Source organism: Silene latifolia, chromosome X, assembly GCF_048544455.1.
Source record: "Silene latifolia isolate original U9 population chromosome X, ASM4854445v1, whole genome shotgun sequence".
NCBI lineage: Eukaryota > Viridiplantae > Streptophyta > Magnoliopsida > Caryophyllales > Caryophyllaceae > Silene > Silene latifolia.
Window position 1 is genome coordinate 158,944,612 of NC_133537.1, and position 18,841 is coordinate 158,963,452.

The following is an 18,841-nucleotide window of genomic DNA, read 5'->3' on the forward strand; positions in this document are numbered from 1 at the left end:
GCGGAAACAATACCCGTCAACAACAACTCCAATCGGAAGCGCCACCCGCTTTTACTCTCCCGGGATACCCCAGAATAGCCTTTGAAAGAGTCTTTGAGTTTAAACCCCGAAGATTTGTTGGATTGGCTTAGAACCATTGAAAGAGTCTTTGAGTTTAAAGGTTATTCGGATAGAAAATATTTCAAAGTTGCAATCTTGAAACTCCAAGGCTATGCTTCTCTTTGGTATGAAAACTTAAAAAATCAGAGAAGAAGAGATGGTAAAGCGACTATTAAGTCATGGTTGAAGTTGATAAAGAAGCTTAAAGAAAAGTTTGTGCCTAGAGACTACACTCAAGACATGTTTATTAGGCTTGCTCAACTTAAACAAGACCAGCAACTAATTGAGGCTTACCTTAGAGACTTTCAGCAATTAACCTTGAAATGTGAAGTAAATGAAAAACTCGAACAAAAGATTGCTAGGTTTATTGAAGGTTTGGACTTTAAGATTGCTAGTAGAGTGCGAATGTATCAAGTGTTGTGATTTCAGGAGGCCGTGAACTTGGCATTGAGGGTTGAGAAATGGTGGAAGGGGGAAGGGGAAGGCTACAACCACAAAATTGTCGTCCCAAACAGCCCCTCACCACGTCCAAACCAAAACCAATGTTATTCAACCAACTCCTCAACACAAACCCCCTACTCTTGACAAAGGCAAAACACCCATGATTACACACAAAAACACCACGGCCTTGAGGAAATGTTATCAATGTCAAGGCTTTGGCCACTTTGCTAAAGATTGTCCAACCAAGAGAGCTCTTAGTAGCTTTGAGATAGTACATTGGGGTGTGGATGAAATTCTTGTTTATGATGACAGTAAGGAAGAAAAGGAGCAAGAGGAGGCTGCCATGGTTGTGGAACCGGATTCGGGATTTAACTTAGTCCTATGGAGAGCTTTGAGTGCCCAACCCTTGGAAATGGACCAAAGGCAACAACTCTTTAGGTCTAGGTGCACTATTAAGGGGAGAGTTCGCAATCTAATCATTGATAGTGGCAGTTGTACCAATGTGGCTTCTAATACTCTCATTGAGAAGCTATCCTTGCCCAAACAAGACCATCCAAATCCTTACAAATTGAAATGGCTCAACAAAGGGGCAGAAATCAAAGTGGATAGGCAATGCTTAGTATCCTTTTCCATTGGGAAGAACTTTGTTGATGAAGCTGATAAGGTTATTTTCAGTCATTGAGCTATCAAAATAAATCATATTCTCAACTAACTAGTAGCTAGCAGTAAGAAAAGGTCGAATCCACAGGGAGGCGAGTTAATTAATCTAGTTTGTTTATATTTAAATTCGTCTTAACGGTAACAGTTTTATGGGGTTTGATTGTTTGATTTCTAATAACTAATTGCGATATAAATAAAGAAAAATTCAAATAATATTACAAGGTCTAGGGATTAGGTTCATTAGGTAGTTATACGGGGTGTGATTTAATTCATTGATAGAGCAACTTATGTCATTTAAAGTCATATGATCGGTTGATTCTAATATGTCCTTTAGATCTAACTTAACATGCGGCTGCTATCATTAAGTTAATTCTATTCAGTTGTCGTGGCCTATACTAGTATTAACCCGGTCGGTGAAAATCCTAGTTTATGCAATATTAATTAATCAACCCTGCAGAAGCTAATCAGCTAGATTCAAACCAACAAACTGAACAACAACAAAGAGCAATTTAATTATTAATTCATCAATATAATCCCCCTTATAACAACCTAGATCCCCATTCACCCTATATTAGAGGTTTAGCTACGCATAATAGAGGGAACAACAACAACAACAACAACAATAATAATAATAATAATAATAATAATAATAATAATAATAATAATAATAATAATAATAATAATAATAATAATAATAATAATAATAATAATAATAATAATAATAATAATAATAATAATAATAATAATAATAATAATAATAATAATAATAATAATAATAATAATAATAATAATAATAATAATAATAATAATAATAATAATAATAATAATAATAATAATAATAATAATAATAATAATAATAATAATAATAATAATAATAATAATAATAATAATAATAATAATAATAATAATAATAATAATAATAATAATAATAATAATAATAATAATAATAATAATAATAATAATAATAATAATAATAATAATAATAATAATAATAATAATAATAATAATAATAATAATAATAATAATAATAATAATAATAATAATAATAATAATAATAATAATAATAATAATAATAATAATAATAATAATAATAATAATAATAATAATAATAATAATAATAATAACAATAATAATAATAATAATAATAATAATAATAATAATAATAATAATAATAATAATAATAATAATAATAATAATAATAATAATAATAATAATAATAATAATAATAATAATAATAATAATAATAATAATAATAATAATAATAATAATAATAATAATAATAATAATAATAATAATAATAATAATAATAATAATAATAATAAAGGAAAACATAATTAAAAGCATAGAAGATGAACAAGAAATTGAATTATTAATAATTGAGGAAAGATTAGAAATAATACCGTAATAATAATGAAGAACAAGCTTAGAAGATCCGGATAATAACAATAAAACTAAAACTAAGAGTATTTGAGAGTTTCTAGGGTAATATAAAGGGTAGCTAGGTAAAATAAGTCGTAAATAAACATAGGGTACGAATTGGGTATTTATAGTAAAACACAACCGGTTTATGGAACTTGTGGAAAATCTCTGAGAATATAGGATCCTCGATCGAGCCTAGGTGCATTCGATCGAGTACATTACTTCCTCGATCGAGCCTAGGTAGGATTGATCGAGTATCCACTATATTTTAGCTCTTTTCTTCGTGTTGTCTTCTTCACTTCTCTTCCTTTATTCTTCTAGATTCTCGTGCCATGCTTCGTGTATTCCTTCATTCCCACTCCGCGATGCCCATTTCATTCCTTTGCTCTTCAAATGCACCATTCCTGCATTAAACATCAAATAGTGGAAGTAACAACATTCTAACATAAAAGGCATGTATTTAATATAAATTAGCACGAAAACCGTATCAAAAGTAATTAAGGGGAGGCATAAATATGTATATAATTATGACTCATCAAACTCCCCCAAATCATCTATTTGCTTGTCCTCAAGCAAAGCATCACACATTACATAAGCAATCATACAATTGGCAAACAAATAACTCAGAGCTAATATTAATGCATACATATCCCGAGCTATCCATAACTGTAACAAAGCAATGACCAAAGTGTACCAATAAAACAAATCCAATGGTACGGGAAATAGAAAACGTAGCTCAAGTCTCATGTCACCATACTATAGACAAATGCCAAATACCTTTCAATCTTGCAAGACAAATTAGTCGGATTCTCGCGGATTCACTCATGCACTCATAAGTATGGGTGATTTATATGTGAAGATAGAAAGAAGTAGAAACACTCACTCAACTTATAAAACAAAATAGGTGAATGCTAGACAATTAAATCGATAACAACAAAATAAAACATGTAGTGACGATTTGGCATGAATGCATGTAAAAATTAAAACAATCAAGTCCTAATATGGCCACCTAGTTAATCTAATTAACTTAAACTATTACACTTCGGAAACCAACTCCTTGGTCCCTTGAATCTTCATAAAAATGGCCTCCTTCTTTAGGATTTTGGAACGCCTTTCCGAAAACACCGTCTTCATGAAAATTCCGTCTTTAGATGCTTCATCTAACTACTAATAATTAAATTACATAACAACTTCCTATTATACAATTTGAAAAAACTAAAAACTATTAATTAATTACAAATTGGGCGATACGAAATCGCAATTAATTACAAAACAAGTCGATATTCCCTTACATTACGGGAAATACCAACTTCTACTTATGGCCATATTAGGAAAAATTACATAATTAAAATACTAAAAACTATTCATCCAAATGAATAATAAAAAATGCATTATGTAAATATGTCATGCCAAATCGTCTAACTTACCAACAACGATCATTTGAGCTTGCTTTGACGGAATTTTTACCAATAAAAATTCATAATCAATTCTTAAAACAATTTTAAGATTCACTAATTATACTAATCTGGTCTAATATCAAAATAATTATTTTTACTAATTATCTTGAATTTATATGAGACTAAAACATAAATTATGACGAAAAGACATAATAATTCACAATTATTATGGTAAAATTCCATTTAATTAAAATATTTATGGAAAAATAAATTTTAAGATTTTGTACATTCTGGTCTTTCACCAAAATAACATGCATGTGAAAATTTTTTGTTTTAAAATTTATTTAAAATAATTTCACAATTTACTCGGTAAAACGGCAATTTTTACGATTTAATTCTAAATCAAACCATAAAAGTTAAAACAACTTCAAAATAAAATTTTGTACATTTGGAACAATGTCCAGGAGCTAAAAATTCAAAAATTCCGAGCCCATAAATTAAATCAATATTTATTTGCAAAATAACTATTATTTACCAATTTTTATCAAATAAAAATTAATAAACTACCTAAATTTATCACATTAATTTAAAGTTTCTATTTTTCTCATAAATAGAACATGCATATGGTTATTTTTAAATAAATAGGCATAAAATTAATATGCAACATAATTTAATTAACTCTTAATCAATTTTAATGCATTTTTAATCAATTTTATGGCAATTTAAGTCGTAAAAAGTGAAAAAATATTACAAAAATCAAATTTCCGTCCCATATCATTTTAAGACCATATTATTTACATGCAAGACCATATTATGTGATAAAACTAATTTTAACTACATAATATCAAATTTTATTAATTTATCTCATAAATTACTAAAACCGTCTTAAGACTACATGCATGTATATAACAATGCTCTGATACCACTTGTTAGTTATTTAGACTAAGTAAGACTCATTTTATGATATCAAAATTACATACTAATTTTGTGTAGTGGTCTAAATCTACATGCATGCATAGAATAAAATAACAAAAGGATGGTATAAAACCATCTTAAGAGAAAAATTTCCTTACATTGGAATAAGGCAAATTTTGGGCACCACAAAGGTCTCCTATCTTTGTAGTTCTTGTGCTAGAAAATATGGGAGATCCTCCAAGAATATCAAACCACCAAAGTTGATGGTCTCCTATGGATACACCCAAGATAAGTCCAAAATATTACTACAAATAATATAGACTAGATATTATTTGAGTATATATATATGTATATTTGATGTACTAATTATATTATTACTTTGATAATATTATTAGTTTATTTTATATGTTTTTTAAATGTTTTAAGATGAACAAAATAAGAAGAAAAAAGGGTCTTTAAAAGCTACAAGTGAGCCGTCCAAAACAACAAGAAAAGACCAATTTTTCATCCAATTTTTCCAACTTAAAAAATGGTGGAGTTTGGTGGTATTTATAGGCAATTTGGGGGAGACAATTATGAGTGAAAAATGCCACCAATTGGGCACTTGTAATGCCCTAAAAAACCAGTCCATATGGACCATTTTGGGTCCACTTTGGTTTTCGACATTTGCCCCCACAAATGCTTATAAGTCTTATATTTAATTATCTTACATAATTAAATATTAATTTTATTATTTAACACTTAAATAATACAAATTAACTACCAATGATTACTTAACTATTAAGTAATCATAAGACCATTTTATCAACATACAATGTGTCAATATTATCCCATTTAGCTAATTTTACCACCTCTTGTAAAATTTAAATAGCTAATTAATTCTACCTCAAAACATATACACATATCATATAAAATTAATTAATTAATAAATTCTAATTTATTTATTATTATTTAAATATCACATAATTAAATAATAAATCTCCTTGGCCTGGGTTCGTAACCCGTCATCAAATAATATCACATTTACGCGACTAATAAAAAGTCAAATAATACAAGGAATTAATTATCTCGTATCTCATACAAACTATTAATTCATTCTTTTTGGGCGTCATCCTATAGGTGTGACCTAAAGGGATCAGTTGATCACCGCCGTCACACGACAGTAATGTCAAACTCTAGTCAGCCAATCATTACCGATTAACAATGACTAGCTGACAAAATAAATAAATAAATCCCTGATATTCCTTTAACGAGATTTAATATGTAAACACACTTATTGTGGAAGACACTACTCCAACAATAACATACACACATACAATTACCAACTACACATTACAAAACACCCAAAAACACCCAACATTACCCAATTAGGGTTTTAATGAAGCTCAACCAAACGCTATAAAAATTATACAAGGAACTTACCCTTGACACGACGATCACAATGGTATAACAAACGAGATGATCCGACGAACCTAGCCTTGGGGATTTGCCAATAACGCGAGAGATGCGAACAACGTAACTTTTAATCTTTCTTGAAAAGTTTTAGAGTGTTGAAAAGTGTGTAAGAAAATAATGACGGAAACTTTTATATTAATCTCGCGTTATTAACAAAACCCGACTAATCAAACCAAACCAGTAAAACACACTTACTCGATCGAGCGCCCCTTACTCGATCGAGTACCGTACAGGCAGACTACTGTTTTGCGTAAAAAGCTACTTACTCGAAAGAGTAAGTCCCACTCGATAGAGTACCCATAAACATAGAAAACCGTAGTATTATAGTCTTCCCTCCTTAAAAAGAACTTCGTCCCCGAAGTTCAACCCATAGACAAAACAAAACACACTATCTCCACTCCGACACAACAACATAACCAAAACTCAAAATAAAACTCAAAACACACCTCCCAAGACAACACTCAAACCGACTCAAGACAACTACTAACTGTACTAAAACCAACATAAACATATAAAAACTCTATGCGACCATCTCCTACCCCCCTAAAAGAAACATGGTTACGTCCCCGTAACCACACATACCTGATCAAAAAGAGACGGATACCGCTCCCTCATAGCCTCCTCCGCCTCCCAAGTAGCCTCCTCAACCTCATGGTTAGATCAAAGAACCTTAAGCAACACTGTTTCCCCATGTCTAGTTTTCCTAACCTTGCGATCAAGAATCTGTTTTGGCACCTCAAGATAAGACAAGGACTCATCCAACTCGATGTTCTCTACATCTAACACATGTGAAGGATCACTCACATACTTCCGTAGCTGAGACACATGAAATACATTATGCACCCTATCCAAAGCAGCTGGTAAAGCTAACCGGTAAGCAACCTCACCCACACGATCCAAAATCTCATATGGTCCGATAAACTTCTGGCTCAGCTTCCCTTTCTTACCAAATCTCATGACTCCACGCATAGGAGACAATTTCAAAAGAACCTTGTCCCCAACCTAAAACTCTATGTCATGACGATGTAAATCTGCATAACTCTTTTGTCGATCCTGGGCCGCTTTCATCTTTTGCCTAATCAGCTTAACCTGTTCAACCATCTCTTGTACCATCTGTGGTCCTAAAACCACTGCCTCATCTCTATCATCCCAGCAAATCAGACTTCTACATCTCCTCCCATACAAAGTCTCAAATGGTGTCATACCAAAACTAGTATGATAGCTATTGTTATAAGAAAACTCAATCAGGTCCAACCTCTCCTCCCAGCTACCACCAAAATCCATAACACAAGCTCGCAACATATCCTTTAAAGTCTTGATGGTCCTCTCTGTCAGTGTAATACCTCTCAAATTTTATAGTGTCTTTATTTTCAAATTCGAACTTCGAGACGAAGTTCCTTTTAAGGAGGGAATATTGTAATAGCCGAAATATTTTGAGTAGTTCCCTCCTGAGTAAATATATTATTTTTAAATAATTTGTACATCATTCGATTTAGAATATTTTAAGTGATTTCTGAATTTTATTTTTGGGATCGTCATAATAAAATTTTCCGAAGCCCATAATCTCGATTTGGAGCCCAACTCATTTAAGCTTATTTTTAATATTGGCTATCTAATTGTATATCAAACCCTTATTTGAATAGCAGAGGAACTCATATTCCATTTCTAAAAGTGCCGTCAATCCGTCACACACTTTCACCTTGATTTCTATTGGTTTTCAATGAAATTGATGATGGTCATGGTAATGATCACCATGAATGCCTCACAAAACCGAATTCCTATTTTTCATTGACTTGTGCGCAGTATATATTCTTTCCATGTTTGTCTATCAAGTTTCCCATAAACGGCCGAAATTGGATTTGCTCTCAATCCCACGTGCAAATCTTCACTTTTCCCATCCATTCTTGTTTGATCTCTGCTAAAATTCATAGTCATCGGCAACCTCCAGTCAGCCATATGAATTTATTTTGCGTCGGAAGGTAACACGATTCTACCGATCCTAATACTCTTATTATTGTTCGAGGTTGTATGATTATGTGTTATTTAAGATGCGTTTACATGCCGGAATTTGTTTATACTGGGGACCTGTTTGTATTATTATTATTATTATTATTATTATTATTATTATTATTATTATTATTATATATTTCAATTTTTATGATTTTCTTGTTGAGAAGGGGTAACTGCAACATGGGTACAATTTACGTGCTAATCAGACGAGTTGTTTGGACTTAGCTAGTGATTCTTTGTTTAATGGAATTCTACATCGATTGATTAATGGTTAAGATTCTTGGAGTTATAAAGTACGTAATTGTTTGTTTGAGAGGTGATCTTAATGAATTTTTGGTATCGTGCAGTAAGAGTTGCACCTCTTAAGTTGAGACTCATTATTGATTTTTGCCTTGGTTATGATACATATGGCCTGATATGCTATTGTCACCGGTTTTGGTTTAGTTAATATTGTGTTTAAATTGTCTTTTCTTTGATCTTGATTCGCGGGTGAGTAGTTTAAAGTCTTGTACTTTAAGTGATGAGCAGTTCCTTTAATGGAATATTTGACAATATCGATATTGAAATTGAGATGGAAATTGGTTACTAGTATTGAGTTATGGGGCCTTTGAGCCGAGTTATGTTTACGGTCCAGTGTGACCATGGTTACTGAGTTATTTGAGTTTGAGATCGATATTGAGATGGAAATATTGTTTCGCGGTTTTATCCCGCCGGTTCACTCACCCCTTGTCCTTGGCTTAGGTTCGACGATGAGAATACAATACTTGGTGGAGTATTATATTATGAGACGGAGTAATGAGTGAGACAGAGTAATGAGATGAAACTTGGTTAATTATTAGGATGAGAGAGTGTATTATTGTGGAGTAGCTTTGAACTCGAGATTAGTTTATGGGGAGTGTTTTTATTATTCTTTATGTTTATTTTTATTTTTACATGTCTGTGTTTCCACGCCATGACCAAAATCTAAGCTGCTTCTATTGAGGTATTATCTGTTACTCAGCTTTCCGGCTGACGTGTTTTCTCCCTTCGGGGCTACTCGTCATGGGGGTAGTTCCTTTCTGTCTTCAGATTTTATTTCGAGTTACTTCATTTTGCGTAGTTCAAAAGGATTTTTATTTCAAGAGAAGATTTTATTAAAGCTTTGTAAAAAATTTGGTTTCATTTGTAGTATTTTATATTTAAAAGAGATTTGTATTAAGAGACTTTGTATATTAATTATAATATCCTTGTATTTCGGCCAGTTTTGTATGTAAAAGTAAGTTTTAATTTTGCCGAAAATCAGGGGTGTTACAGTCTGGCCATCTGTCGTAGGATGAAATGCAGTACTCATCTTCAAGGTAGTTCCCATCAACTCCTGCAACTCTTTCCAAAACCGTGATATGAACCTTGCATCTCTATCTGACACTATATCCTTAGGCACCCCATGCAAATGAACCACATGCTTCCTATAAGCCAAAGCTAACTGTATCTTGGTCCAAGTATCTTTCATCGGCACAAAGTGAGCTGACTTAGTCAAACGATCAACTATTACCCATATCATGTTATTACCCTGTTGACTCCTCGGCAGCCCCACTATAAAATCCATAGAAATGGACTCCCACTTCCATTCAGGTACCTCAAGAGACTGAATCTTACCTTGTGGTCGTCGCTGCTCCCCCTTAACTCTCTGACATGTCAAACAACGAGCCACAAACTCAGCTGTTTCTTTCTTCATCCCAGGCCACCAGAAAGTCTTCTTCAAATCTTTATATAACTTGTCACCGCCTGGATGTACCGAATACGGTGTGCAATGAGCCTCTGTCATGATCATCTTTCTCAATTCCTCATCCTTGGGTACACACCACCTACCATCGAATCTCACACTGCCATCTGCATGAATAGAGAATCTAGACACCGTCCCTTTCCCTACTCCAACTCTCCACTCCTCAATCTTAGGATCCAAAGCCTGTTTCCTGCGAATATCATCGTAAAGATATGGCTCCACTGTCATGTCTCCTATAGCATCCCCTTTCTGTATCATATATATCCTCATCTTCCCCACCTCATCTCTCAACCTCATCAAAGACATAGCTGTGCATAGAGAATGCACACTCTTCCTGCTCAACGCATCTGCAATCACATTAGCCTTCCCTTCATGATATATAATATCCATGTCATAATCCCCAGTCAGCTCCCTGTCTCATGTTCAACTCCTTTTGAGTGAAGATGTACTTGAGACTCTTGTGATCTGAAAACACCTTAAAGGTCGCCCCAGAAAGATAGTGCCTCCAAATCTTGAGAGCAAACACAACTGCACCCAACTCCAGATCATGTGTCGGATAGTTCTCCTCATAAGGCTTCAATTGCCTAGAAGCATAGGCAATCACTTTCGCGTTCTGCATCAACACACATCCCAACCCATTCTTCGAAGCATCTGTATATACCTCAAAGTTGTCACTCCCTTCAGGTAATGCTAAGATTGGAGCTGTGCTCAAACGCTCCTTTAATGTTTGGAACGTCGTCTCACAACTTTCATCCCAACGAAACCTGTTCTCTTTCCTCATTAAAGCTGTCATAGGTCTGGCTATCTTGGAAAAGTCTTTCACGAACCGTCGATAGTACCCTGCCAAACCCAAGAAACTCCTGATCTCTGCTACATTCTTCGGTGCTTCCCACCAAGTAACTGCATCTATCTTGGTAGGATCCACAGCAACACTCTTCTTTGAAATCACATGCCCCATAAAAGCAACCTCCTCTAACCAGAACTCACACTTAGACAATTTCGCATACAGCTGATTGTCTCGCAAAGTCTGCAACACTCTCCTCAAATGCTCCCCATGCTCCTCCTTAGTCTTAGAGTAGACTAAGATATCATCGACAAAGACCACCACAAACCGATCCAAAAACTGACTGAAGACCCGGTTCATCAAATCCATAAACACTGCAGGTGCATTAGACAACCCAAACGGCATCACAACATACGCATAGTGACCATACCTCGATGTAAAAGCTGTCTTCGGTATGTCCTCTTCCCGAATCTTCACCTGATGATAACCCGACCTCAAATCGATCTTAGAAAAGACCGATGCACCGTCCAACTGATCAAACAAATCATCTATCGTCGGCAGAGGATACCTGTTCTTCACTGTAACCCTGTTCAGCTCTCTATAATCGATGGATAACCTCAAACTCCCATCTTTCTTTTTCACAAACAAAACTGGTGCTCCCCACGGTGATACACTAGGTTTAATGTATCCCCTCTCAATCGGATCATCTAGCTGTTTCTTCAGCTCCTCTAACTCCTTAGGACCCATGTGGTACGGGGCCTTAGAGATTGGTCTCGTCCTTGGTTTCAACTCAACACTGAAATCTATCTCCCTCTTCGGTGGCAAACCCGGTATCTCATCTGGGAAAACATCTGGAAACTCTCCCACCACTGGTATCCGCTCAACTATCGGACTCTCCATACTATGGTCTCTCACATGGCATAAGATCAACGGACACCCCTTCCTCAGATAAGACTTCAAGGTCACTGCTGCAATCAACTTAACTTTGGGGGTTTGACAACAAACCTACAATAAGACACACTAACTCCCTTAAGACCTCTCAAAAAAACCCACTTTTCATGACAGTCTATCTTAGCCTTGTACTTACCCAACAAGTCCATACCAACTATCATCTCAAAACCATCTAACGGACACTCTAACAAGTCTACTGGTAGGTCAACCTGTCCAACTATTATGGACACACCCCTATACAACTTCCCACAAGATACAGACTCACCCGATGGTATGAACACCTCCGCTTTTACAGACTCATACTCACTCAAACCCAAAAGCTTAGCATGACTCAATGATACAAACGACTGTGACGCCCCCGAATCAAACAAAATAAAGGTAAAGACTCAATTAACAAGAAAAGTACCCGTGATAACGTGAGCATCATCCTCAGCTGCTTTCTTCTCCATCATGAACAGCTTACCACTGGTCTTCTGTCCACCTCCGTGGACAGTACTAGCTGAAGTAGACGACTTAATAGCCGACCCCTAATTGTTGTTCGTCGCCGGTCTCTGATATGAATTACCGCCATTGCGGTTAGCCTCACCATTGTTGTTACTCTGCCCACCCTGATTATTCCACGACCCAGCCGGTCTGTTACTAGCATAGCTTTAAGATGGACTCTGAGAGAAACTCCCCTACGACTGCCTCTGAAAACCCCTGCCCATAGCACTGGTACACTCACGTCTCTTGTGGCCCACACCGCCACAGCTATAGCAAGATAAACCCCAGCTGCTACTACTACCACCACGGCCACGCCCGTAAGAATCTCCACCACTGAACCCCGACCCCGAAGAGTAAGCTCTCACCTGGTTATGGCCGCCTCTCTTGTAGCTAGATTGACCACCACCCTCACTCTCAGCCTTCCTCTTCTCAGAAGCCCTTTCTCTGTTCTCCTTAGTCATCTCTACCAACCTCTCAGCTCTCCCAGCATGCTCATATACCTCCTTAACATCAGTAAGGACCCCTACCGACAACGTCTCCATAATCTTGGGTGTCAACCCCTTCTCAAATCTCAATGCCAAGTTCTCTTGGCTCAGCCCCATATCCTCTGCGTACCTAGACTTCTCGTTGAACTTGTGATAATACTCGGCAACTGTCATATCAGAAGTCATCTTAAAGTCATCAAACTCCTCCCTCAGCTTACTACGCACATGCTCTGGCACAAACTCCCGCCTCATAGCCCTCTTAAACTCATCCCAAGGTATAGCAGATAACCCCTATTTCACATACAAGTCTAGAGAACTCACCTTAATCTTATCCCACCACTCTCCGGCTGCTTCCCTCAAGTAAAACGCAGCTTGTTCCACTTGAAGTTCCTCGGGGCAATTAACCAAATTGAGTATGTTCTCCATCTCTCTATGCCAATTATCCAACAGAATTGGCGCACCCGTGCCATATACTCTTTTGGATTAAACCTCGCTATATGTATACTCATCTTAGCGTAATCTGCCCCCGCCTCTTTATCTTTCCCGAATTTCTTTAAAGCCTCAGTAAGAGCATCTTGGTGCTCCAACATCTTAACGATCTCATCTACACTCATGTTCTCAGCCCTGGCATACAACGCGGTTCTCTTTGGCGGCATCTTGAAAATATATAAGATAAACAAACATAAACACACATCCCATACTCAAAACACGAAAACAGCCTGCACAGAACCCACTCGATCGAGTACCATAACCCACTCAATCGAGTACCATAACCCACTCGATCGAGTTGAGGCCACTCGATCGAGTTGCCCACTTACTCGATCGAGTGCCTCGACTCCAGAACCTGACCAGAATGCATCCAAAAATGTACTCGATCGAGCCACCTCCTTACTCGATCGAGTTGACCCCACTCGATCGAGTGCCCAAACCTACTCGAGCGAGTGCCCAAAAACAGACTACTGCCCAGAAACGAAAAACAACCCACTCGATCGAGTCACACCCACTCGATCGAGTTACTCCCCTACTCGATCGAGTGCTGCCCACTCGATCGAGTCATGCTGACTCGTATACTACCCGCATGCGTATCTCAACACTTCCAACCAACTATGTTTATATATATATAAAAATATATATATATATATATATATATATATATATATATATATATATATATATATATATATATATATATATATATATATATCACAACAACAATCCTACTCCACATGTTTCTAAAATATCACATCATAAAACATTCATCATACAACTTCATTATCTAACCAACATGCATGCATACACTATCATCATCATTCATCTCAACACCTCTTATCCGCCACATGCATACATCCACAAATTCATACCATATATTTTTATATAGACATACAACACACAAGGTAAACACATAGCGATCCCAACACACACCCCATAGTGACCGGTTCAAAGTTGTAGGGCAAGATTGCGACTTTAGGACGTCTCCCAAGTCTTTGCAGTAGCTCCTAACAACTCCTACACGGGTTCATTTTATTTTGACTCTCTAAGTTCATTGAGTTCATTTGTTACAGGTTCCAAAATCGTCGCTTTGATACCACTTTCTAACACCCCCATACTCCAAGTGCCTTACCAGGACCACTTAAGGCATGTAAGTGCTACCATCTCGGTTGCCCGAGGCAATGATAATCAAATAGACCATAAAGAAACGTACTTTAATAATAGCATTTAAGGTGATACAACCAACTCTGAAACTGATAAAAAGAAATACAAATGTTCTCAAAATGTTCTCAAAATGTTAACCAACTAAACAACTAAAAGAATGTTCAACACATCGGAAGACTTCTAAAACAGCATCATGATGACTCAACCCAGCTATCCCATGCGCATCAACTCATACCTGCTCAATAACTGCTCACCATCCCCGAATTGATCACCACAGTTTTTAAAACATTTAAACGGGGTCAGTACTGATTACACAACACAAACAGGACCAATTAAACAACAAGACAAGCCAATCCAATCCACCAACTCCGTCACATCACCACACACCTGACTACACACTAAAGTGTGTAGTCCTGCCAGAATACTCATCGCAACAAGTATTCCACACCGCCAGTGGGGGACCGCAGCCGTTCCCACCAAATCCCCACTCATCTCATACGAGCGATAACCAATGTTCCTTAATGTGCACATCCCTTCTGTGGCGGGTCTCACAGAAGGCGAATCAAGGGCGTGAAGCCACTCCCGCAAGTGACTCCACTCAGCCGAGGAGGCACCTCGCAAACCACAGATAATTATATAATAACCAAAATACACTACCAACAATAACCATATCAGAATCCAATGCCAAAATGATATACAACGACAACAGATAATTACCAACACAACCATGTAATAAATACTGAGTAGGGAAACCCTACCTGCAATAGCAATCACCATAGACGATCTAGCAGCTAATCAAAATCTCTCCTCTACGAATCCTCCTCCTATAACATGCACACATACAATTACCAACTACACATCACAAAACACCCAAAAACCCCCAACATTACCCAATTACGGTTTTAATGAAACTCAACCAAACGCTATAAAAATTATACAAGGAACTTACCCTTGACACGACGATCACAATGGTATAACGAACTAGATGATCCGACGAACCTATCCTTGGGGATTTGCCAATAACGCAAGAGATGCGAACAACGTAACTTCTAATATACCTTGAAAGGTTTTAGAGTGTTGAAAAGTGTGTAAGAAAATAATGACGGAAGCTTTTATATTAATCTCGCGTTATTAACAAAACCCGGCTAATCAAACCCGTAAAACACACTTACTCGATCGAGTAAGTGACTTACACGATCGAGTGCCCCTTACTCGATCGAGTCCCCAACTTACTCGATCGAGTACCCTACAGGCAAACTACTGTTTTGCGTAAAAAGCTACTTACTCGACAGAGTAAGTCCCACTCGATAGAGTACCCATAAACATAGAAAACTGTAGTATTGCAAGTTATTCGAGGTGCGATTTAATTAATTGATAAAGCAACTTATGTCGTTTAAGGTCATATGATCGGTTGATTCTAATATGTCCTTAGATCTAACTTAACATGCGATTTCAATCATTAAGTTAATTCTATTCAGTTGTTGATCGGACTCTCGAGGAGGTTTAGTTTTCGGTACTTGTCTTTAGGAGCACCTAGACCAAAGCACAATTTATAACTTCACAAAGAACTCTACAATTAGTAAAGAGGCAAGTAAAGGTCGGATCCCAAGGGACGGGAATTGAGATGAGATTTTCTATTGCAACTAATGGTGTCTAAAGGTGTCACAATATGGAGTTTGAAGTATAAGATCACTAAATTAAATAGCAATAAAAGTAAACAAGCAAGATGAATTGAAAGGGATGTAAACAATTGATAAAAGGTACTGGGGTGTCATGGGGTCATAGGGGATTCATGGGAATTGATCATACAAACATATTCTCAAGTTAAAAGCAAGCAATTATTGTTGTGATGGATCGAGTTGGTTTATATCTTACAACCCTAGGAAAGTTTGGGTCCCGGAGCCGAATCGATTAGATTGTACAACACCTACAAGTCGACTTAATTTTCCCTACTCAACTATATACATGGTCTAATGAGACTCGAGTTGGTTTATGTCTTACAAGTCTCATTGAAAAGATAGGTGATGGGTAAAAAATGCAAGGATTCATAGGCTCGCATTTCATCAAACATAACATGTGCATAATTGAGATCACAACAAGCAAGCAAATAAACTATGAAAACATATTAATTTAATTATGAATCATCCCCCATGTTGGTTTCCCCTAATTACCCATTAACCCTAGCTAAGGAAACTACTCACTCATTATCATGTTGAACATGCTAGCAAGGTTGTCAATCATACCAACAAAGTGAAACATGATGAATAAATGAAGATTATTAGCAATAATTAAAAAGGGATTAAGAGAATTATACCTACTAATGATTCCAATAATAAAGCAAAGAATAATAGTACTTGATGATAGATTGGAAGGTTGTCAATCTCCCAATAATAACCCAAATAATCTTCAATTACCCAAAACAAAGGATGAACAAAAGAGAGATTAGGGAAATGAAACTTGTATTAAAACTTGAGTAAATGTTGATTACAAGATTAAAGAGAGATTTGATTGATATTAACTACACTAGAGATTGCTAAGAAGAACATGCTCTTCTAATTAGCCTAATGGGGTATTTATAGTGGGGATTAGTTACATAGATTAGGGTTTACTAAGGGCTTAAATGACGATTAAGTCCTTGAGGAATCGCCGGTCTCTAGGGAGACTCCGGTCTCCTTTTTGCCGGTCTTAGAAAAATATGTTCATCCTTCCTTGAAGCTTGTAGAAGACAAAATAGCTGTTAGAGAATCCGGGCGTCCAGGGCACGGGACGGGCGGATTCTGGTGATTCTGGACGGGCGTCAAGATGGGGAAGACGGGCGGATTGGGCGTGTTTTGGACGGGTGTCCACAGGGTGAAGACGCTCGGATTGTGGCTGCTGGACGGGCGTCTTGTGGACAATCCGCTCGGATTGTCTTACAGCTTCTTTCTTTCTTCTTTTCTTCCTTTTTCTTCATAAAATCCTTGAGGATTTCCTCGGGGATGCAAGGATCTTTTCTCATCATTGCCCATCTACTATAATATGTACAAAGGCCTTCTAATCTTGTCTTGTCTTTGATGCTTGGTCATTGAATTCAATCAATTTAGCTCTATTTTGCCATGAAAATGCAAGGTTTGCACTCCTTTCCTACCAAGGACACAAAACCTCAAAGAATATGCAAAACAAAGGACTAAATACAATAAATGACCCAAATATGCACTAAAAAGCATGGGAACAAGGCTAATTCGGGGACTAAATATGCTCTAATTATGGTCACATCAGTTGTCGTGGCCTATACTAGTCTTAACCCGGTCGGTGAAAATCCTAGTTTATGCAATAATAATTAATTAACCCTGCAGAAGCTAATCAACTAGATTCAAACCAACAAACTGAACAACAATAAAGAGCAATTTAACTATCAATTCATCAATATAATCCCCCTTCTAAAAACCTAGATCCCCATTCACCCTAGATTGGAGGTGCAACAACAATAATAATAATAATAAAGTAAAACATAATTAAACGTATAGAAGAACAAGAAATTGAATTATTAATAATTGAGGGAAGATTAGAAACAATACCGTAATAATAATGAAGAACAAGCTTAGAAGATCCGAACAATAACAATAAAACTAAAACTAAGAGTATTTGAGAGTTTCTAGGGTAATATAAAGCGTAGCTAGGTAAAATAAAGCGTAAATAAACATAGGGTACGAATTGGGTATTTATAGTAAAACACAACTGACTTATGGAAATTGCGAAAAATCTCTGAGAATATAGGATCCTCGATCGAGCCTAGGTGCACTCGATCGAGTACACTACTTCCTTGATCGAGCCTAGGTGGGATTGATCGAGTATCCACTCTATTTCAGCTCTTTTCTTCGTTTTGTCTTCTTAAGTTCCCTTCCTTTATTCTTCTAGATTACCGTGCCATGCTTTGTGTATTCCTTCATACCCACTCCGTGATGCCCATCTCATTCCTTTGCTCCTCAAATGCACCATTCCTGCATTAAATATCAAATAGCAAAAGTAACAACATTCTAACATAAAAGGCATGTATTTAATATAAATTAGCACGAAAACCGTATCAAAAGTAATTAAGGGGAAGTTTAAATATGTATATAATTATGACTCATCAAAAGCTCTTTGTGATGTTTTACCTATGGATGCTTGCCATCTTCTACTTGGTAGGCCTTGGGAATTTGATTGGAATTCGGTTCACAATGGGAAAGACAACACTTATGCCTTCAAATTCGGGTCAAGAAATGTCATTCTAACACCATTACCACCCGAGCTCATGCCTACATCAACAACCTCCATACTTGAGCCCTCCAAAGAAGTATTCTTGATC

At 36.3% G+C, this 18,841-nt stretch overlaps 1 protein-coding gene across 1 annotated transcript in view; it reads right to left on the reverse strand.

The window, feature by feature from the left end:
- Positions 1–18,492, reverse strand: part of LOC141618677 (uncharacterized) — a 45,905-nt gene extending 27,413 nt beyond the window's left edge. The window contains exon 1 of the mRNA XM_074435760.1: positions 18,417–18,492. Coding sequence (XP_074291861.1) covers positions 18,417–18,492 — 76 coding nt within the window. The remainder of the gene's footprint in view (positions 1–18,416) is intronic.
- Between the last annotated feature and the right edge of the window lie 349 nt (positions 18,493–18,841).